Source organism: Mangifera indica, chromosome 17 (genome assembly GCF_011075055.1).
Source record: "Mangifera indica cultivar Alphonso chromosome 17, CATAS_Mindica_2.1, whole genome shotgun sequence".
NCBI classification, from domain to species: Eukaryota; Viridiplantae; Streptophyta; class Magnoliopsida; order Sapindales; family Anacardiaceae; genus Mangifera; species Mangifera indica.
The window spans coordinates 5,505,951-5,527,727 of record NC_058153.1 but is presented as its reverse complement, the minus strand read 5'-3'; the positions used below and the strand labels follow the sequence as shown (position 1 = coordinate 5,527,727).

At 33.7% G+C, this 21,777-nt stretch overlaps 3 protein-coding genes across 7 annotated transcripts; 1 reads left to right on the top strand and 2 right to left on the bottom strand.

The window, feature by feature from the left end:
• Positions 1 to 516: 516 nt before the first annotated feature.
• Positions 517 to 1,995, bottom strand: LOC123200889. The gene is made up of 4 exons (XM_044616270.1): positions 1,924 to 1,995; positions 1,535 to 1,637; positions 1,223 to 1,450; positions 517 to 1,082 (listed from the first exon to the last, which is right to left on the bottom strand). The coding sequence occupies exons 1-4, from the start codon at positions 1,993 to 1,995 to the stop codon at positions 517 to 519; spliced, it is 969 nt and encodes a 322-aa protein (XP_044472205.1).
• Positions 1,996 to 4,801: 2,806 nt separating this feature from the next.
• On the top strand, positions 4,802 to 9,800 carry LOC123200531 (probable galactinol--sucrose galactosyltransferase 6). 2 transcript variants are annotated; one of them, XM_044615730.1, is made up of 6 exons: positions 4,802 to 4,901; positions 5,000 to 5,039; positions 5,119 to 6,482; positions 6,561 to 6,770; positions 6,846 to 6,980; positions 8,988 to 9,800. In XM_044615730.1, exons 3-6 carry the CDS (start codon positions 5,164 to 5,166, stop codon positions 9,661 to 9,663), a joined length of 2,340 nt encoding a protein of 779 aa, XP_044471665.1. In that variant the 5' UTR covers positions 4,802 to 4,901; positions 5,000 to 5,039; positions 5,119 to 5,163; the 3' UTR covers positions 9,664 to 9,800. The 2 variants fall into 2 exon arrangements, with proteins under 2 accessions (XP_044471665.1, XP_044471664.1); XM_044615729.1 differs by having other exon boundaries at positions 4,815 to 4,901; positions 4,984 to 5,039.
• A 565-nt stretch (positions 9,801 to 10,365) lies between these two features.
• On the bottom strand, positions 10,366 to 15,634 carry LOC123200740 (zinc finger BED domain-containing protein DAYSLEEPER-like). Of its 4 annotated transcripts, none has more exons than XM_044616097.1 (2): positions 15,370 to 15,634; positions 10,366 to 13,324 (listed from the first exon to the last, which is right to left on the bottom strand). In XM_044616097.1, the coding sequence occupies exon 2, from the start codon at positions 13,301 to 13,303 to the stop codon at positions 10,577 to 10,579; it is 2,727 nt and encodes a 908-aa protein (XP_044472032.1). In that variant the 5' UTR covers positions 13,304 to 13,324; positions 15,370 to 15,634; the 3' UTR covers positions 10,366 to 10,576. The 4 variants fall into 4 exon arrangements, with proteins under 4 accessions (XP_044472032.1, XP_044472034.1, XP_044472036.1 ...); XM_044616099.1 differs by lacking the exon at positions 15,370 to 15,634 and adding an exon at positions 13,656 to 14,035; XM_044616101.1 differs by lacking the exon at positions 15,370 to 15,634 and adding an exon at positions 13,677 to 14,035.
• Between the last annotated feature and the right edge of the window lie 6,143 nt (positions 15,635 to 21,777).

Below are 21,777 nucleotides of genomic sequence, written 5' to 3'. Positions count from 1 at the left end.
GTTATTGTATATGTTATTTGTATTTGTATATATATTTCTTTATTCATTTCTATATATATTTATTTATCTATATATTGATTCATTTATATGTTCATAACAAATATATAGTTAAAAATACTTCATCAAAAAATTAAGAAATTTATTTAATTTTGCACAAATAAATTCGTCTTAATTGTTTAATTTATTTTTTTAATTTAAAATATCATAATAAACTTGTTACAGAAAATGTTAATGTTAATATTTAAAAAGAAAAAATTCTCAAAATTTATCAACGAAAAATAATAGTCAAATTTATTAAATATTGAGAATATTTGCAAGGATCTTTGTAGACTCAAAATAAAAAAATCAATATAAAAAGATAATATTCGTAGTAACAATCAGAAACATTAGGTTTACAGAAACAGGTACAAGTACAACATTTATATTAAAATTAACATTCACGAACATTAGAGTTACAAAAACAAGTAGAAAAATAACATTTATATTAAAATTAACAAGTACAAATAACAAGTGCATTTATTTCCCATCTTTCTTCTTTCTTCCTGAACTTGATGGTACAGAACTAGGTACTGGAATAGGGCTTCTGCAGTTTTGTCTTGTATGTCCAGGTTGATGACATCGGCTACAGATAAGTTGTTCAACAACCTCTCCTTGAGAAGGCCGTCTGTTTTTATTTGCTGGACGTCCTGCACGACGACGATGCACATATGGTGGGTGGATAACAGTTGCCTCCTCCGGATGAACCCACTCTGACTGATCTCCCAATGGATTGACTGCGTCTGCATAAACTGTTCGATAAAAAGCTGTGCTGTAGTATGAATGCACCCATTGAAGGCAGGTTGTAAGCTTCATATATCTGGCTACAGCAATAACGTGCATGCTGGGAATCTTTGATAATTGAAATTTCCTACAAGTACATGTATGCTCCGTCAGGTCTACCAGGGCATCATATTGGCATTGGCCACTACCAAGAACCTGGTATCGCTCAGTTGTTATAGGACGCACTTCTAAGTTCGATGACTTCCGTACACGTTTTGCGATCTTATCTTCAACCCAAGGTGTGACTGGACTGGTATAAGCATCTGTAAATCATATAAATATAAATTAATCTGGTTAGTAATCAAGTATAAGTTTAGTAACACATATTTATAACATAGTATAACAGTGAATATGAACTTACTGGCATGATTTCTTCTTTCATAAAACCATCGCTGTAATGTACCTCTAATGAACTCGATCAGCATAGTAATAGGTAAACCTCGAGCATGTTTGACTAAGGCGTTAAATGACTCAGAAATATTGGTAGTTATTACATTGTACCTATGCCCTGGAAAATATGCTCGTGCCCATCGATCAAAACCCACTTCATACAAGTATGCAGTTGCCTCAGGGTGCAAACGGGACAGTGACTTCATGACCTGTTGGAATTCAAATTCAGTGTACGCCTTGGCTGCTTTCCAATACATCCATACGACTTTAGCATTCTTTTTGTACTTGGACCGCATGTTACAATGGAGATGGTGACAACAATAACCGTGATGCACACCAGGGAAAACTTCAGCCAATGCAGAAAATATGCTGACATGTCGATCTGAAATGATGGCCAACTGAGGTACCTCACCAATATAATCCCGCAACTTTGTTAAAAACCAGCACCATGTGTCATGATCTTCCCTGGGACCAATCCCAAAAGCAAGCGGATATATTTGATTATTCCCATCTAATGCGACAGCAATAAATAGTTGACCCAGATATCGACCCTTTAAGAAAGCAGCATCAATACAAATAACCGGTCGAATATGATGTTGAAATGCACGGATACTACAACCGAACGCCATGTAAAAGTATTTGAATTAATCCTCCTCATCCGTTAGTATATGTGTCACCGTCCCCGGATTACAACGCTCCAAATTAAGGCAATACTCTGGCAGCAACATAAATGACTCTTCCGGTGTCCCCCTCAATGATTGAAGCGCCCAATTTCTCGCCCGCCATGCTTGTGCGTATGATATATCAATTTTATATCGGTCGGCGATATCAGCAATGATCTCCTTCGGTCGATAAATACGATCAACTAAGATGAATTTGGTCCTCAAAATCTGCCCCAAAGCTCGAGCACCTGCTTGCCTATGATGAGGTAATATCTGATTTCTGCAACATGTGTGATAGCTATCCAAACGACGTAATTCAAAGCTATCAGTTTCTCCCACCCTAACTGCCCGTGCACGCCATTTACATTCTTTGTTACGACATTCAAGATCCCATCTAAGCGTGTCTGATTTTTTCACTCTAAATTGATATCCCCTACGAAGTGCGTCTTGAGTTATCGCATCAATCACATGTTGTTTACTAGGAAATAATGTACCAACTTTTGGAGAATCAGTATCCGTCGATGTTTTAGAGTTTCTAGATGTAGATGGTTGATCAGGAAAAGGTGGTAACCAATGAAATGCATCAGTAAGAACATTCCCACCAGCAAGATTTATTTCTGGAAAATAACTCGTACCTCCAATATCGTTATTACCATAAGTCTTCTTTTCAATCTCTGGTTCTTCGATTGGAATATTATGTTCAACCTTTCCATTAAATTCACTCCAGTCTGGAAAAGTTGCTTCGCCCCCATTAAGGAATTCTTCTGCGTGATATAATGCATCAACGTTAACTTCATTTATATGTGCAAAATCTTCCTCTAAGAATTCTTGTTTCGGATTGATCTGGATATTTTGCATCTCTTCTACACCAATAGTTTGATTTTCTGGATAACTGCTCGACTCACCACCTTGAAAATCTTCATTCGCTTGTTGAGTCTCGTAACTATCATCAGTAAATGTAGTTATAACAAATACTGGAACACATTCTTTGAAGAGGTTAGATAGACCGTTAAGAACCTCAACATTTTCATCATTCGAAATTTCTATCGGAACACCGTCGTCGAGATGCCTCGGTTTCATGCTTAACTGAATGTTAAATATCCGTCGATCTATATTACACTTGTCGCTCACTATTTCGATTAATTCTTCGAATGATGTGTGTTCTGGAATTTTAATCAATTTCCTATTACCTCCAACATATTTTATAACATTATCACCCTTTTCTATCCAATTTCCCCCATATCTAATTGAAGCATATCCAGCCATTTAGATTAATCCTACAATAAAATATATAATCAACATAAATAATACGGCTGAAAATAATATTTACATATGTCTATTACATAATTATTCCTATTCCATAATTCAATTATATATTGTGACTACTTAAATATATCATATTTTGTTATTAAACTTTAACAAATAATAATTTAATTTAAAAGGATAGTTTTGGTATTTAAGAGGATATTTGGGGCATTTTCGTTAAAAAATTTTAATATGAGGGTATTTTTGTTAACTCTTAAAATTTGGGGGTAAATTGTATATTGCCCAAATCAAATATATAATTAACATAAATAATACGACTAAAAATAGTATTTACAGATGTCTATTACATAATTATACCTATTTCATACTTCAATTTGACAAAATAATATTATTAAACATATCCTAATAATTTATTATATAAAATATCACATATAATTACATTATTGATAAAATAATAACGATTGAAGTAATATCATGTTATCCTATACTACTATAATATTTAAAACATAACCTATCTAATTTTTATTATTTTACATATTACATACAACTATAATTTATTATATAAAATATCACATATAATTACATTATCAATAAAATAATAACGATTAAAGTAATGACAGGGATAAATACCTCGTAATGATGAACTTTTCTCTTCACGTCCGAAATCTTGAACACGAACTTAATTTCTCTCAGATATGTTAAAAATTAAGGAAGGTATGTGGTTTATATAGAAATAGAGGAAGGGCAGTTTCGGTATTATTTTGGGACATTTTGGTTTAAATACTTTAACTTAAGGGTATTTATGCTTTGACCCCAAAATTTATGGTAAATTTGTTTATTACCCTTAAATAAAATAGTAATTTAAATTAGAAGGGTAGTTTTAGTATTTAAGGAGATATTTGGGGTATTTTCGTTTAAATACTTTAATTTAAGGGTATTTATCTTTAACCCCAAAATTTGGGGTAAATTATTTATTACCCCACTAAAAAGGGTATTTATTTAAATTTCCCTTTTAATAATTCTCAACTAAATAATTGAAGCTCGAATTTTCGATGCCATGTGATTACTTGAATTGTTGGGTCCTACTACTAACTTAAAAAATGATCAATCAACTCCAGCCCATGTGAAATCAATCATTGATTATGGTAGGCCCGGTTGTACGCCCTAGCCAAATTCTACCAGCACAAGAAAGACAATCTGGACACCTGTTTAATTACTTTGATTTTTTTTTATTACTTTTTAATTATAATCAAAATTTCTTTCTTGTAAAAATAAAACAGGCTGCAAATACATCAGCCGTCCGATGGATTCGTGCCACGTGGGATCATCGAAACCGGAAGTTACTCTTTTCATTTTTCGTGCGGGTGCGTGACTGCATTCGTGGCGCAAATACATCAGCCATCCCACAACTAACTAAATATTTCTTACCCGTTCATTTTCCGTGCAGGTGCGTGACAGAAACTGCATACGTGGATACTAGTCAGCACATTTAATTTTGACGAAGAAAGGATCTGACGTGACGATTTAATCTTCACCGGAAACGGTTTTATTTTATTTTATTTTATTTTTTACATTTGAGTACACGAGAGGAAACTTTAGAGAGATAAACGATGGTGTCAAATTCATGTTACAGTTTCAAAACTCCGACTATAAATACCAGATCTTTTCATCATTTGCAATCATCACAGTCAGTTGTTGCATCAGCTGCGTCTTCTCGTAACATTTCAAAATCAAAACTTTTTACCAACATACTTTCTTCTTCTGGTATTAATCTTCTCCTCAGAGCTTTCTATTTTGAATAAGCTTCATCTTTTACGTTGCTAACAAGCTTTATTCATTGTTTCATTTCTTGGGATTTGCAGATATTCCCGGAAGCCTGCACTTCCGGTTCTCTCTTTTAAGGTATATATAATATTCCTTTACTTGCGTTAATTTTTTTTTTTGGTTTCTTTTTACAATGGTGTGATACTCTGAATTACAGAAAACTGAGTTTACATCAAAGAGGAAGGAAGAAGAATTTGAAGAGATGACGATTAAACCGGCAGTTAGGATCGCCGAGAGGAATTTAATTGTAAAGGATCGTACGATCCTCACCGGAGTTCCGGACAATGTAATCGCGACATCGGGTTCATCCTCCGGTCCGGTGGAAGGGGTGTTTGTGGGTGCGAATTTTGATAAAGAAGACAGCAGGCACGTGGTATCTTTAGGAACTCTGCGAGACGTCCGGTTCATGGCGTGCTTTAGGTTCAAGTTATGGTGGATGGCTCAGAAAATGGGCGACCAAGGCAAAGATATTCCACTAGAGACTCAATTTTTGTTGGTCGAAACGAAGGATGGATCCTACCTCGAATCAGAAGATGGAAACGAAGACAATCAGATTGTCTACACTGTCTTCCTCCCTCTGATTGAAGGCTCCTTCCGCGCCTGTTTACAAGGAAACGAAAACGACGGACTTGAATTGTGTTTAGAAAGCGGTGACGCTGACACCAAAGCGTCGTCGTTTACTCACTCATTGTTTCTCCACGCTGGCACAGATCCTTTCGTCACAATCACCGAAGCAATCCGCGCCGTTAAATTACATCTCAAAACATTCCGCCTCCGGCACGAGAAGAAATTGCCGGGCATCGTCGACTATTTTGGCTGGTGCACGTGGGACGCATTTTACCAAGAAGTGACTCAAGAAGGTGTAGAGGCTGGGCTCGAGAGTCTCGCCACCGGTGGAACGCCGCCGAAGTTCGTGATCATTGACGACGGTTGGCAGTCGGTCGGCGGAGACCATAATTGCAGCTCAAGTACCGAGGAAAACGAAAATAAACAACAGCCATTGCTCAGGTTAACTGCAATTAAGGAAAACGAAAAATTCCAAAAGAAGGAAGATCCGACGGTGGGAATTAAAAACATCGTGAACATTGCAAAACAAAAGCACGGGTTAAAATACGTGTACGTGTGGCACGCGATTACTGGATACTGGGGTGGGGTCCGCCCAGGAGTCAAGGAGATGGAGGAATACGAGTCGTTGATGAAATATCCGATGGTGTCAAAAGGAGTGGTGGAGAACGAGCCAACATGGAGGAGCGATGCAATGGCGATACAGGGATTGGGTTTGGTGAATCCTAAGAACGTTTACAAGTTTTACGATGAGCTCCATAGTTATCTAGCGTCCGCGGGTATCGACGGAGTTAAGGTAGACGTGCAGTGTATATTGGAGACACTGGGAGCGGGCTTAGGTGGCAGGGTTCAGTTAACGAGACAGTATCATCAAGCACTGGATGCGTCTGTAGCGAGAAATTTCCCAGATAATGGGTGCGTTGCATGCATGAGCCACAATACTGATGCGCTCTACTGGTATGTACCTTTTTTAATTTGTATCTTAAGGCAGTGAAATTGAGATATGTTCTGATGTAGTGCGGTATATTATAACAGTTCGAAACAAACAGCGTTGGTGAGAGCATCGGATGATTTCTACCCGCGTGATCCAACATCACACACAATTCATATAGCGGCAGTGGCGTACAATAGTGTGTTTCTGGGAGAAATAATGCAGCCGGATTGGGATATGTTCCATTCACTCCATCCGGCTGCGGAGTATCATGGATCAGCTCGTGCTATAAGCGGTGGCCCCATTTACGTCAGGTAACAATTTTTATAATTAATTCTTGATTTTATTCATGATTTTTATTTTATGTCTGGGTAAAATATTTTGTGCAGCGATGCGCCTGGGAAACACAACTTTGAGCTACTAAAGAAACTCGTGTTGCCTGATGGCTCCATTCTTCGAGCCCTCTTGCCTGGCCGCCCCACTCGTGACTGCTTGTTCGCTGATCCCGCCCGTGACGGTGTTAGGTAAAACACATCAACAACTTTTCAGATTTTAGAAAGGGAGAAGGATCCCACCTAACTTTTGATGCGTTTTCAAAATACCACCAACGGCATATGAAAATCTATTTTTCCCACCTAACTTTTGATGCGTTTTCAAAATACCACCCACGACATATGAAAATCTATTTTCCCACCCATGAGCCGTTAATATGGATGATATTTGTTTGCATAAAGGTAAAATAGACATTTTACTCTTGTTAGATGAAATGACAAAAATATCCCTCAATTTTGTCTGCACAATTCATCTCAAAATTGATGTGAGGGTTTTACCATTCACGCCCCTTAGGTTTTAAAAACTAACATTTCACTTTACCTAAAGTTTTTAAACTTTAAAAACTAACATTTTCACCCCCAAACCTAGGGTTTCTATATTTTTCAAAATACAACCAAACCCCATAACTTTCAAAACTAGTAGTTTCACCCTCATTCTTCAACTTCATCTCCCGACGTCTTCTCCGGCGTCTTCACCAGCCTCTTCATTCTCCTGGTGCGACGACAGTGGTGCGATGAAGAGATCTTCATCTCTTCGTCGCACCATCGTGCGACGAAAAGGTCTCTCTTTGTCGCTCCACCCAGATGACGAATGACGACTCTTCGCCGTCCTTCGTCTATTCTTTCAGATCTGGACGACGCTTCATCGTTCAGATCTGGGTGATGATGGGTCGTCTTTCGTCATCCTTTGTAGTCGAAGATGGGAGATTGATCGATTGCATCAGCTGTTGGTGGTGGCCGGAGAAGGAAGCAAACCCTAAGGGTGAAATCTAAACTTTTCAAACTTTGAGGATGGGTTAGTTATTAGTTTTTAAACCCTGGAGGGGGAAACGGTAAAATTTTAAAGTTTTAAGGTTTTAAATAGTAAATAACGATTTTGCCCATGTTTCTAACTAAAAAATTGGACGACAGTTTGGTCACGAGTGAGAAAAGTGGATTTTCATCTGCCGTAGGTGGTATTTTGAAAACGCATCAAAAGTTAGGTGGGAAATAGTCCTTCTCCCTTTTAGAAGTAATAGTATCTATAGAACGGAAAGATTTTGAATTAAAATAGAGAAACACTAAATCACATATTATTTGAAATTGAATATTCAAATGTATTATTTAGAAATTTGTGATAAATTTTTTAAATAATATCATATTAATTAACAAATTTTATTTAAAAATTTATAAAAAAAACGAAATTAAACAAGATATTTAGACTTATTATGAGTGGAATATATCATTTTTAAGGATTGACAATTATTTATTTGATTTATATGAAACAATTAGATGAATTTTTTTTTTTATCTAATGATATAGAAAAAAAAATATGATTTTGTAACTTATTTTTTTATAGAAGATATTTCAATAGATATGAGATATATTTATTTTATTTTATTTTTGAACTTTTGTTTTTTTTACATACTTTTTGAAATTCATTCAATTTAATTTAAAATAATTAAATTATTAAAAAATAATTAAATTTTTTAAAAATATTTTAAATTTTGATTAAATCTAATTTTATTGGTTTTGATTGATCATTCAGTTCATTGGTTTTAATCTAGTTTAATTAAGTTAACAAGTAAACTAATTTTTAAAATTAATCAGATCGGATTTAGAGTTGATTTCTGCTTCAACTGGTTGAATTAACTGGGTCAATCAAACTTTCAAAAATGATTTTTATTACCACAAACATAAATTACTCCGAAGGGTAGAATATGATTGTTTAAAAAAATTTCTACTGTTATTTATATTACTTGAAAAGGAATGTAATTTTATCTTAAAATATTAATAAATAATAATAAAATTATTATATCATAAATTATTTTTGTTCCTATAAACCAAACGCTACTAAAGAATTTCCTCTAACTTGTATGATGTTTAAGTTATTAAATATAATTGGTTAAAAGATTTGTATAATTCTTTTTCATAAGAAGAGATATTCTGTTGATTTCTCTGATTTTCCATATTTGCTTATTAAATCTTGATTGGGCTCAGTTTGTTGAAGATATGGAACATGAACAAATACACAGGAGTGTTAGGGGTGTACAATTGCCAAGGTGCTGCATGGAACACAGCTGCAAGAAAGAACACATTCCACCAGACCAAAAGCGAGGCCTTAACTGGGCAACTAAGGGGCTGCGATGTGCACCTCATAAGCGAAGCTGCCACGGACCCTGACTGGGCTGGTGACTGCACCATCTATTTTCACCAAACCGGGGATCTCATCGTGCTCCCTCACAATGCAGCATTGCCGGTCTCCCTCAAAGTCTTGGAGCATGAAATCCTCACTGTCACGCCCATGAAGGTCTTGGCACCTGGATTCAGCTTTGCACCTGTGGGGCTTATCAACATGTTCAATTCTGGTGGTGCTATCGAGGGGCTGCACTATGAACTAAAAGGCGGTGTTGTGCTATCAGAGGTTGAAGATGGAGGTGATGGTGATGGTGTAAGAGTTGAGAATTGTAGCAAGGAGTTGGTGGCAAAAGTGTGTATGGAAGTTAAAGGGTGTGGCAAGTTTGGTGCTTATTCTTCAGCAAAGCCTAGAAAGTGCGTTGTGGATTCAAATGAGGTTGAATTCCAGTATGATTCAGCATCTGGGTTGGTGACATTTAGCTTGAATAAATTGCCTGAGGAGGATCAGAAAGTTCATTTTGTGGATGTTGAGTTATAAATAAAAAAATTTAAAGCATATTGATTAGGGAGTATGAGTCAAATAGATAACTAGAATGGGGGTCTTCTACGGAAGTGACAAAATATATGTTGTATTAGATGAAATTAGTCAATAAAAATACGAATTATTTGTGTTTATTTCATATTTTTATTTAATTTATATTTTAAAATTTTAAATCTAAAATATATTAAACACATTTTTTATATATTTTTAATATTAAACATATATTTTTATTTCTTTTACATTTTTATCTTTTATCAGGAGCTAGAGATAGAAATTTAGTAAAGAACTGATGTGAGATGATAAAATTAAAATAAGGTCTTTCTATTCTCGTCAAGAATCTTGTTTTTCGCTAAACATTATTGTGCTTGCATTTATTCATGCTCAAAATTTCAAAGATTGGTAGGTAACATCTGTACTGCTATTCTTAACATAAAGCTACAATCCAACCATTGTTTCATCAACTGAGTTAAAAGTTTCATCTTATAATGTCTTTGGAAGAGATTTATCTTATTATTTCCACATTTAAAATCTCACTCCTTTGTTATTTATTTAACCTATCTCTGAGGTGCAACAAAGAGTTTATCCACTTGCATATACTTTTGTAATAAAATAATCATTAGCAGTGAAGACACGTGTGACTCTGCCTCCTGCTTTCCTGGCTGGGTCATTCTAGATTAAAAAAAAAAAAAAAACACCTGAGCATCTGCAGAAGCTCATTAATTGTAGTAAGATGAATGTCCAACCGCATCTAATGACGAGCTACTCTACAAATATCTTCTCGTCCAACCATCCAAACAATTATTTAGAATGTTAAAAATGGTAACTAATGCAGAATTTGAAAACTACAGCTGACTAACATACCAGCCTACCATAATCATACATGTGCCGCTGTGATTTATGGATAAATAATCTAAAATTCCATTTTCACAAGTGCATTTGATGCTTCTGATGATCCATACTGGAACCAGTCCTTGGCGCATATAAGGGCTTCCACAGTCTCTGGTCGTAAAGAACTCCGGTATTGATCCATCTCTTTGCTTACCGTATCAAACACAGAGTCCGGGGCGACACTGGATACTGGTATTGACAAAATGTCGCGAGCCATCTTTGAAAGTGTGGGATACTTCAACTTGTTCAGTTTCCACCAACCCAGCACATCAAAATCATGCACACGAGGCAACAAAGATTCATCCAAATACTGGTCCAGTTCAGACTTCGTCTGTTGGCTAGTAGTCTCCATGATGTACATATCAAAATCTGTCAGTCCGTTGTCTGACAGATAACCTCCTCCCTGGGATTCCCCAGTCTTCACATTGACCCCGGCATTTGCTTCTTCTATGTAGGTTGGAGTTAAAGGCAATGGAAGTGCAACATATTCCTGAAAGAGCTCATGAATCCCATCATCAACAATCTTGATATATGTGGGAGCATCCACGCCGTAAAGTTTTGTGAAACTGAATTCAACAAGCTTCATCTTGAACCGGGGATCCATGACAACAGCAATTGCCAAAACCAGGCAACAGTCCTTCCAGTATTTATCAATCTTCTCTAGCATTGCTTTGGTAACATTGCTGACAAATGGATCTTCATTTGTAACTGCACGAGTAAGGTCTGAGTGAATCTTCCATGCTTCATGAAAGAATGTAACTGCAGTTGGGTTGGTAGTAGTAGTCAAAATGTTGGCAGAGTCAAAAAGAGGTTTCAAGAATGCACATAGAGTCTCAACTAGTTTCCACTCTTCCATTGACGGGGCTCCCTTGTAATCAGGTTCAGAAGTATCCAAACAAGAAAAGACTTCCCTCAACTCTGAAGCAGCCACCAGCATCTGATATGTTGTGTCCCATTTAGTTTGGTCATCAATAGATAGGCATTTTTCACTGGGGACCTGAAGCTGTTGCTTGAGTTCAAGAAACTTTTCCTCATGAGATTCTGAGGTCTTAACATACTTTACACTGTCACGAATTTTCTTGACTATTCCTTGTCCTGCCTCCAACACCACTTTTGCCATGCTGCTAAAAGTACGAGCAATGCAATTCCCCAGCAATAACTGACCATTAAGAATAAGGTGATTCCTGATGCATAGTAAAGCCCTGAGATGTTCAAGCCCTGCTTCACTTATTGGATGACTGAAAGTGAGAGAAAACAACTTTCCTTCCAAACTCCAATCAGAAAGGCAAGCAGCAACAGCATGGCTGAAAGCACCATCTGATTCAGGATAAGGTTCTACCACAACATTAAGAGTCCGCTTTTGCAACCTCCACTCACTATCAATGAAATGTCCAGTTATAAACACATAGCCTAAGCTTTGGCTAGAAGTCCACAAGTCCAATGTAAGGCAAAAACGTCCAGGTATGCCCTCAATGAACTTCATAAGGCTTTGCTTTTCTCTCAGGTAAGTAGCAACACAATCCCCTTGGACAGTGTTGAAGCTCACCTTGTCAAATCGGGGCTGAAGATTCTTCACAAAGGTTATAAATCCAGGATGTTCAACCATATGAAGAGGATAGTTGTGCATGATGATCATCCTAGCAATTTCATGACGGCAACGGTCCTGATCAAATGAAATGTATGGCACATTAGGAGATCGGTACCGTCGCTTTGGAGGTTCACTTCCACCCATCCTTGGGGTATATGGAGTTAATTGGTTGTTATCCTGACTACGTAAGAGTGCTGGGCAGGTTCCTTTGGCAATGTGGCGTTTGAGGTGACTTGTACCTGCAACTTTTGAACCTGTGCTGTATGCAAAGCTTTGCTTGCACCGCTTACAACATGCTCTTCTACATCCAGCACTAACAGTTTCTATAGTGAAGTGCTCCCAGACCATTGACTTCTTTTTCCTTCGCTTGTTAGGTTGAGTTTCTTGACTGGTTACCTCATTGTTAGGCTGTGTCACTTGAAGGGCCAGCACATTATCAGGCTGTGTATCTGGACTTGGTAGCTCATTGTTAGAATGGGTCTGTTGAATTGCTATCTCATTGCTGGGATGCATCTCTTGAATTGGTAGCTCATTGTTAGGATGTGTCTCCTGAATTGCTAGCTCATTGTTAGGATGTGTCTCCGCAATTGCTAGCTCATTGTTAGGATGTGTCTCCACAATTGCTAGCTCATTGTTAGGATGTGTCTCTGCAATTGCTAGCTCATTCTTGGGCTCTGTCTCTGCAATAGCCGGCTCATTGTTAGGCTGTGACTCGGCAAGCACCCGCTCATTGTTTAACTGTGTTTCTGGCGTCATCAGCACATTGTTAGGCTGTGTTTCTGCAGTTATCAGCACATCGTTAGCCTGTGTTTCTGAAGTCATCAGCACTTCATTAGGCCGCGTTTCTGGCGTTATCAGCCCATCATCAGGCTGTGTTTCTGGTGTCATCATCACATCACTAGGCTGTGTTTCGTGTGTCATCATCACAACATTGGGATGTTCTTCATGTGTCATCATCACATCATTAGGATGTGCTTCATGTGTCATTATCACATCTTTAGGCTGCATGTGTGGAGTCATACCCTCGTCATTAGGTTGGATTTCTGGAGTCATACTCTCGTCATTAGGTTGGGTTTCTGGAGTCATCAACACGTCATTAGGCTGTGTTTCTGGAGTCATTAGCACATTGTTATCAAGCTGTGTTTCTTCGGCAGTTGCCATCGTGTCTCAATAAGCAATATCCTGAATTGGATAATATAAACACAAAGATGATCAACATAAATTGAATGCTGAAGAATACAGGAAACTGATAAGATTCAATTGAAATAAGCATACCAGTCATCAGGAAAACTCATCATGAAAACATACCACAATGGTTCCAGGGAAATAAGGGAACAAAAAGATTTTGTTTATTCAAATGCATAATTACATGTAAATTGCTGCTTAACTGGAATATATATAAGGAACAAGTATAATTAAATTCCAAACAAATGATTATGATGCATCATCATAAGCATTGCTGCTTATATAAAGGTTAAGAGGAAAGCATAGAAAACTACAAAATAAATTATACATTAGGATACTTCCCAACAACCATATGTTTTACAGTTGATGAGCATTGCTCCATATATGTAAATCCCATGAAGCCTTGCAGGTAGCACAAGAAGATTTGGTAGGTGAGAACCATCTTCAAAAAGAGATTGTACTGATTGATATTGGTATAATTAGGACAGTGATTAAATTTTTCTTTTTAAGAAATACAGCATAGACAGTCCGTCTTCTTGAAGATGAATTTCAATTAGTGCATATAAATTGGAATATAAATCATGTGCTTCCATGGACTTCTTATTCTAAGGAGTACCAAGAAGTTTCTAGGTTAACCTAAATGTAACATTCATAGTTTGATAATCAATGGATCCAAGAATTGTATAACCTTTCAAAACCACTCATTTTGGAGAAACAACAAAAGTTCACGTGGATAGTTGAAGGGATGGTGTTAAAAGTTAAAGACGACAAACTTTTGCATGTATATCTTTCATTAGACAGAAGAAGTGCCAAAATAGTGCTATATCTTTTCTTCTTTAATTCCTCAGATAGCTAAAGGGAAATCCAGTCCCCAGCACTCATAAAAATGTGGCACAAGATTTGATTATTAAGTTGTTTTAGAAGAATTTATTTCTATTTTAGGACGTTTGACACACTCCAAATAAACTTTTTCAAATAGTTGCAAAAATATTTTTTATATTGTCCCAATTTCTTTATAGTTTCACTCAGAAACTATAAAATCCATTAAACTTGTATCCCTATACTTTATCTTTGGAGCTTCCAACGCCAACACGATGACACCAAGCTAGTTAGTTGGACTACCAATGCTGCATACTAAGTGATGCCAGGATGAATAATCACATTCCCAATTAATTATTACCGGCAATGCAGAGAATCTAAATTGTTGAAAGACAGTAGAGTGCAAGCCAGTAGGGACCATGACATGAATGGTTATAATTTTGCACCATCGTGAAGAATAAATATTTCCCAATTGTAAGAAACATTGTCCTATTCCTGACGTGATTTTTTTGTTTCTTTTTACAAATTAACCCGCCTACTAATTTAGAATGTCCACCTACAGGTACATATCAAAACAATACATGCAAACCATAATATTACTTTTTTGTTGAACTGTGAGTGACACGGTTAAAAAAATAATAACTGCCATGTTCTACCCTCCACCTGCAAAGCACTACATGACAAGCAAGAATCTCTGGAGGTATGTACAGTAGGAAGAACTGTTACACCATTGGGCCCCATGCTTAAATCAAGTGGGCCCAAAAATTCTAACTCACATGATGAGGTCCATCTAGGAACTTCACTCCATAGTTTCAGATATGGGCCAAGGTTAATAATTGGAAATTAGTGTTCAAAGGACTACTAGGGTGTGATCATGCTTGGGCTTCATCAAAATAAAAGAAATCAAGCCCAGATCAGGAAAATACCCAATCAATCACGAAGAACAAACACTTCCACCCAGATCAACATAACCCAATTAACCTTCAACAACCGGAAACGGAAATAAAATTAACAGATAATCAACATATCAATTACTTCCTCCACTTATTCAAACTCTAAATTGCACAAACGAGACAACAAATTTCGAATCAAACAACGAATTAGTAATAATCTGAGCCCAAGATCAAAATCAAAACAAACAAAGAGTCGAAGAACATCAGCCAAAACACAAAGGTCAAACGCAAGACAAAAAAATCGAAATTAGGGTTGGGTTAAGGTTTTACCAGTGGCGGATCCAAAAGGATGCAATTTATAGGCGCATAAGAAGCTCAAACACCGATAATCGGAGCTGCTAACCGGCGAAAGAGATCTAGGGTTCTTGCAGGTCGAAGAGAGAGAGATTTGGGCTTGGAGAATTGGGACAAAACCCGAGAAGCTAATTGGACCTAAAGAGATGGATCAGCTGGCTTGGCTTAAGCTAAAGAGATAAAAGCACTCTAAACGAACAACCAAATCAGAGCTATAATTTGGGCATGGACCATGTGAATCAATCGCTATTTTTTTTTTTTTTTAAAATGAAGGTCCATTAATATTATTAAATAATTTTTTTTGGTTATATTTGTTGGTTAAGAAATTCTAGCCTGTGAAACAGACCACAAAAAGCCCATCTTGTTTTGATTTTGATATTTGAATTCTAAGAGCCCACTAAATATTTATGGTGAGGACCCACACACAATTACTTGATTGATTGATACCACTAATTATCATCATTCCCGTTGCATTTTTTACTAAAATTATATATTTTTGTTTTGAATATTTAAGTGTATATATATATATATATATATATATATATATATCATATAATTAAATAATTAAAATAAAATAATATTTAATTATGTGATAATATAAATATATATATTTATTTATATATTTAAAATATATTATCATAAGACTGTTCTTTATTTTTAACAACAGAATTGATTAATGATTTATTCCATAACATGTCATATAAACAAAAGAATTGTAACATTGGGTTGGGATATTTGTAGAAAAAGAATTAATAGTACACAAGGTATTGAAAATAAATATGTTAATGAATGGGCCATTGTGTAGGGTGGACAAAACTATGGGATAAGATTATGGTAAATGGTAGGGAGTATGGCTTTGTGGTTTTATATTGTTGAAAGGCCACAAGACTTGTTCTCACCCATGATTTGATGTCTTTTCAAAGTCTTGTTAGTTAAATTTTGAAATTTTAAAATTCCACCTATCGGGAGTTAAAATTAACAATTTCTATTAGTTTAGGGTTTAAATAATTATTTTACCTTTTATCCAGTGAAATGATACTATTATTCCTTGCCTAAACATGAAAACTTTATTATAACTGTTGTTGTTTTTTCTCATTTTTTTCTTCTTCAAGTAGTATAACTTTTCAGGTATCTTCAAACTTTGCATACTCTGATTTCAACTCTATTAAATAAATGAATTAGTTTTTAAAACACTCAATGTTTGTTTATTTAAAGAGAAGAAGAGGTGAAAAAAAGAAGATAGTTATCATGCATTGGTGGGCATGATTTATGAAAGATGAAGAGAGTGGTCACAGGTTCTTATTATGACGTAGATGACAAAGAAATACAGTGTTTTCAGTTGCCTAAATCTATTAATAGATTTTGATTTCATTAGATAAATGATAAAATAGTTATTTAAACTTCAAATTAAAAAAAATGGTTAATTTTAACCCTTGATGGGTGGGATTTAGTACGTTTAATTATAATAGTATTATATACAAAAATAATATATATAATTTTATATACAAATAATAATATATTATTACATGATTAAATAAATTTAAATTAATAATAAAACGTCTAATTATACAAAAACATATCATTAGCCACTATAATTGCTCTCGTGTTGGAAACAGATTAGACTTACTCTATTATTAGAACAAAGTATTTATTTTATGTAAAAAGACAAGTACATTTTAACTTTTTCTACAAGAGATTTTTTTTCTATTAATAAACAATACTATTTATAATAATTCTTAAATTTATAATATTTTTCAGGGTTTATAACAATTTTTTTCTTAAGATCTAAGGAAAAAATGATTAATGTATTATATAAAGATTATAATATCTTTTGTTTAATTTTATTTATATATATACAATAAAAACTAAAATTAAGATAATAAAAACACTATAATATTTTTCATATGTTCCTTTTTACTTTTTAGTGCATACTTTAATAAATCTAGAGTAAATGTTTGTTATAACAATAAAATTATGTACACTCAGTTTTGAAAATCTACTTGAATATTTAAATAATGTGTCATCATGTGATTAAGTAATTTTAAATTAAAGATCAAATAATATTCAATCATATAATGACACATCATTTGAATACTCAATTACTTACTCAAAATTAGATACACATAACATTATTTTTTGATAAATTGTATTATAATATGTTTTTTTAATCAATACTCTTTAGGTGTATTTGTCACTGGACTTTCAAAATGTTTACCTTAAAATCACAAGACAAGTGTCTTTATATGATGTTGATGAGATTTTTCATTACCAACTAACATAAGCTATTATGAGCCTTACGCAAGTTAGGTTATAATAGCAATGATAAATATTTCATAAAAGAGTCTAATGCCTATTATAGTGTGATATGAGTAAAACAAAAAGGAAAATAAAAAGGGACAATGTTTAAAAACCTACATCCACAATGTAGTTATTTGCTAATATTTACAAAATATCTTAAAAAATGATGTGTATAGAGTGGTTATATAAATAACTCGCTTATGTGCATTTGTATGGGTCTTTCTTTCTCTTATATGTTTGTATCTCTGTGCAGATCTCTCCCTCCTTATATTGGTCTTTTATATTTATAAAAGTAAGAGAAGAAATTATATTCAAATAGGAAATTTGAATATTCCTAATTCAAATATGAATGCAAAGATTTATTTCGATTTTAATTGATATAAAAGAGAATAGAAAAATCTTCTTGTAGATATTAAGTATATTTATTGGTAAACTAGGTCTTTCTTATTACTTTAAGATGAAATGTCTATTTGTACTCATGGATGAACGACTGATAGGAGATGTGTTCAATTGGTTATGTCATTACTAGTCATTAAGTATAGTTGCCAAGACAAGCTTTATTGAGGTGATACTTCTCAGGGAGATATTGCCAGTGTTTTGAGATCTTTATTCTAGCAAGAATGACAGTGGAGACAATATGTAACAATAAAAAAATGATCACAGAACAACCCCACTAGGATCTAAGGGTCGTATACATATAATAAAAGGCATTTTTGCCAACAAACCTATATTTGGAGGCTCATTCATATAGAGTTATACTCTAGGTTCATTCTTAATTTTTCTACACCTTCTTACAATGTTGTAAAGTCTTTATTGTTGACTCAAGAAGTTGTTATACTCTTATATTAAAGATAACAAACTAATATGTCTCTAGTATATTAACTAATGACTTTATTTGAGTGTGAGTTATAGATTGCAAGAATTCTACTGATGCATTTGAAGAAAGATTAAAGTGGCAAATCAAAGACAAAATTCCAATAAAGAATTCTTGTAGATTTGAAGAAAAACTTAAGTTTAGGTAGATTATTTTGTATATTAAAACATAGTTTTGATTATAGTAATTATTTACATATGAAAGCTCTCTCAAAATTTTGAGTTCATATCTTTTAAATTTTTCGGTTAAAATGTCATTTTTCAAACCTAATGAATTAAACAGATTTTTTAATCAAATTTCAATAACCTATTTGAAATTATGAAGTTTTGTGAAAAAAAATATCATATCTCAAATTTGAGTTTGAATAAATTTTCCAAAATAGGTTAAATTGAAAATTTTCATATTTTTCAAAATTTTGAATTAAAATGACATTTTTAAAACTTAATAAGTTAATCCAATTTTTATCAAATTCCAATAACTTATTTGAGATTATGAAGTTTTGTGGACTAGAATTTCATATCTCAAAATTGGTTTTGGAAGAGTTTTCCAAAAGGGGTTAATTTGTCATTTTTCAAATTTTCAAACAGAAAATGTAATTTAATCAAAACTTTAGGAGGCAAAGTTCAATAAAATTTGGTTGATAGAATAAAACTTGAAATGACCAAAATCATCTTGAAATGTATATGTAGGTATTACACCATAGTGAGATATAATTATGTCAGTTGGTATTTTAAAACCAATCTTTTTGATGATGTATGCCTATGTTATGTTATGTTTATATAACAACAAATAACACACTATTTATGTAAGTGCATATATTAACTTGTATGTCGAGATAATTGTTATTAAAATGGTATAATCATGATGAGAGGATCAACAAATATCTTGATCATGAGAACTTTACGTGTATATTGGTAACAATTTTAGAATTGTATATAACCTATTATTATCCTAACTTAGGGCACAACGAGAAGTCTATTATCATATTGAATGACTACAGAAAAAGTGCAATATCCCACCCCAAAAGTCTTATCCTTCAGGCAAAGTGTTACTAAAATTTATCATCATGCATATATGGTAATCTCAAAATAATAGATGTTCTCTAATCAGTGTGCACAAAACAATCTCATATAGTCTGAAATATCTCAATTATTATTACTATTATAATAATATAAGCATGTAGTCTCTACAGTAGAGATAGGGCCTAGAAAAATTCTATGGTCATCCGAGTGATGACAAGACTTATAGTGTTTCCTCTTTAAGTGACATGATTGATTTGCTAAATAAAGAAGAAAATGTATCACTTGAATTGGTTGAGAATTGCATGAGTTGTGTTATACACAATTTATTTGTAGAATTTACATTAGAAAAATATTAAAGATGATATAAAATTTTATACTTATAATATAACTTTGCATATTTTAAGCCCTAAATATATATGTAATATATATATATATATATATATATATATATATATATATATATATATATATATATATATATATATATTAAATTATGTCTATCACTTTTCTCAATGTATATATCTTGGATTTGGCATGCTTGCATATTTTACCTCTCCATCAATTGCAATAAAAATAATTAAGTCAAAATAAGAATTTTCGAGACTACATATCTATTAAGTTATAACTTTCTTGTAGTAATAAAATTAGTTCGGTCTTAATAGTATGACTATAAATAGGTTTTATTATATATTATCTTTGTTGATATGGACAAAGAGGATCAGTCAATCAATCATAGTGTCTACTACAGTGAAAGGTAAATAAAATATAAAGAAGATTAGACATAGAAAATTTTTAACAAGGTTCGCCCAATAGTCAAAAACCTATGTTCATAGTTATGTTATGAATTGTCGTAAATATAATAAGATGTATCATGAGCAAGACTTGACTTTGGATAAGGGTCCGAAGGAAGATAGTTGGATCTTTATGAGGTTTTTTAGTCTTATCTTAAGATAATTCTTATGTGTAATACATTTAATATAGTGATAAACTCAACTCAACTTGATTTTTCCCTTTTTCTGTATTGGTCCTTCATATTTATAAAATGAAGAGGAAGAGTTGCATTCAAATAACATGCTAAATATTCATAATTCAAATATGATTTTGAAGAATTATTTTTATTCTAATTGACCTAATAAAAAATAATTACGTTAATGATATGATCTCGATTTAATATAAAACAATAGCTTTTCTTTGTAGATATTAGAAATCACACGGAAAGAATATGTAAATGCGGGAAAGAAAATTTGGTTCTTATTTTTTAAATCATATTTTTTAAATTTGATTTGATTTAATTTGGTTCTTAAAATAGTTTAATTTGAATAAAAAATTTTTTAATTTTTTCAAAATGATAGATGTCCAAGGCCGTTATAAGTTATATGTTGGTAGAGGGGTAGAAGCTATGGTGGTGGTACTTTCTCGTCTTTATTCAATTAATTAATAAATCCATGCAGATGCCTCGTGGGTTAAATAGTACATATCAATATTATTTTATTTTAATTTAAAATTATTAAATATGATATATATTAAATAATATTATTTATATATTTAATACAACTTTTTATAATTTTATTGGTATTTTAAATATATATAATAAATAGTAGTGGAAGACACAGGAAGGACTAGAAATCGGGACAAAGTTGTGGGTTAAATCAAAAGGACAAACTTCCTTAATCGTGTCGGGGATATGTGTCTGCACTGCTATATTGACAAGGGAGTTCATTGTTTTCCATGCAATTGTCGCTTACTTGCCACACCTGTATAACGGGAGCTGTTGAAATGAAATAGAAAAGCAGAGAGGTTAGTGAAATAATTAATTAAATTAAGGCCAAAAGACTTATTCCCACCCAAGGAATAGTGAAATCGCCTCCTCCCTCCAATTTTCAAAACTAAACACCCACTCATAATCAAATTTATATTAAAAATTTTAGTTAAAATTAGAGGTAAAACCGTTATTTAGCAAAAAAATTAAAATTTTATCACATTTTCTTTTGCTATATTTAAAAACTTACATTTCCCCTCAACCCAAGGTTTGAAAAGTGACAAAAACCCCTCTAGGGTTTGTTCCTTTTTCTCCAATGTCGATTTCTCTTTCCTCGGTTGTTGGTTGTCCTCCCTTCCCCCCTTATCTCTCCTTCAGTCTCTCTCCCTAGCCTCTTCGGCCATCTTTGGCCAGAGACAAAGACATCATCT

Bases quoted from the DNA above. Each gene is read 5' to 3' on its own strand.
- LOC123200889 (XM_044616270.1), bottom strand. From the start codon at position 1,995: ATGGCGGGCGAGAAATTGGGCGCTTCAATCATTGAGGGGGACACCGGA. The intron at 1,638-1,923 runs GTATTGCCTTAA...TTTTTAACAAAG, and splicing joins TCATTTATGTTGCTGCCAGA to TTGCGGGATTATATTGGTGA. The intron at 1,083-1,222 runs GTACATTACAGC...TATGATTTACAG, and splicing joins GCTGATCGAGTTCATTAGAG to ATGCTTATACCAGTCCAGTC.
- LOC123200531 (XM_044615730.1), top strand. From the start codon at position 5,164: ATGACGATTAAACCGGCAGTTAGGATCGCCGAGAGGAATTTAATTGTA. The intron at 6,483-6,560 runs GTATGTACCTTT...ATATTATAACAG, and splicing joins AATACTGATGCGCTCTACTG to TTCGAAACAAACAGCGTTGG. The intron at 6,981-8,987 runs GTAAAACACATC...GATTGGGCTCAG, and splicing joins CCCGCCCGTGACGGTGTTAG to TTTGTTGAAGATATGGAACA.
- LOC123200740 (XM_044616097.1), bottom strand. From the start codon at position 13,303: ATGGCAACTGCCGAAGAAACACAGCTTGATAACAATGTGCTAATGACT.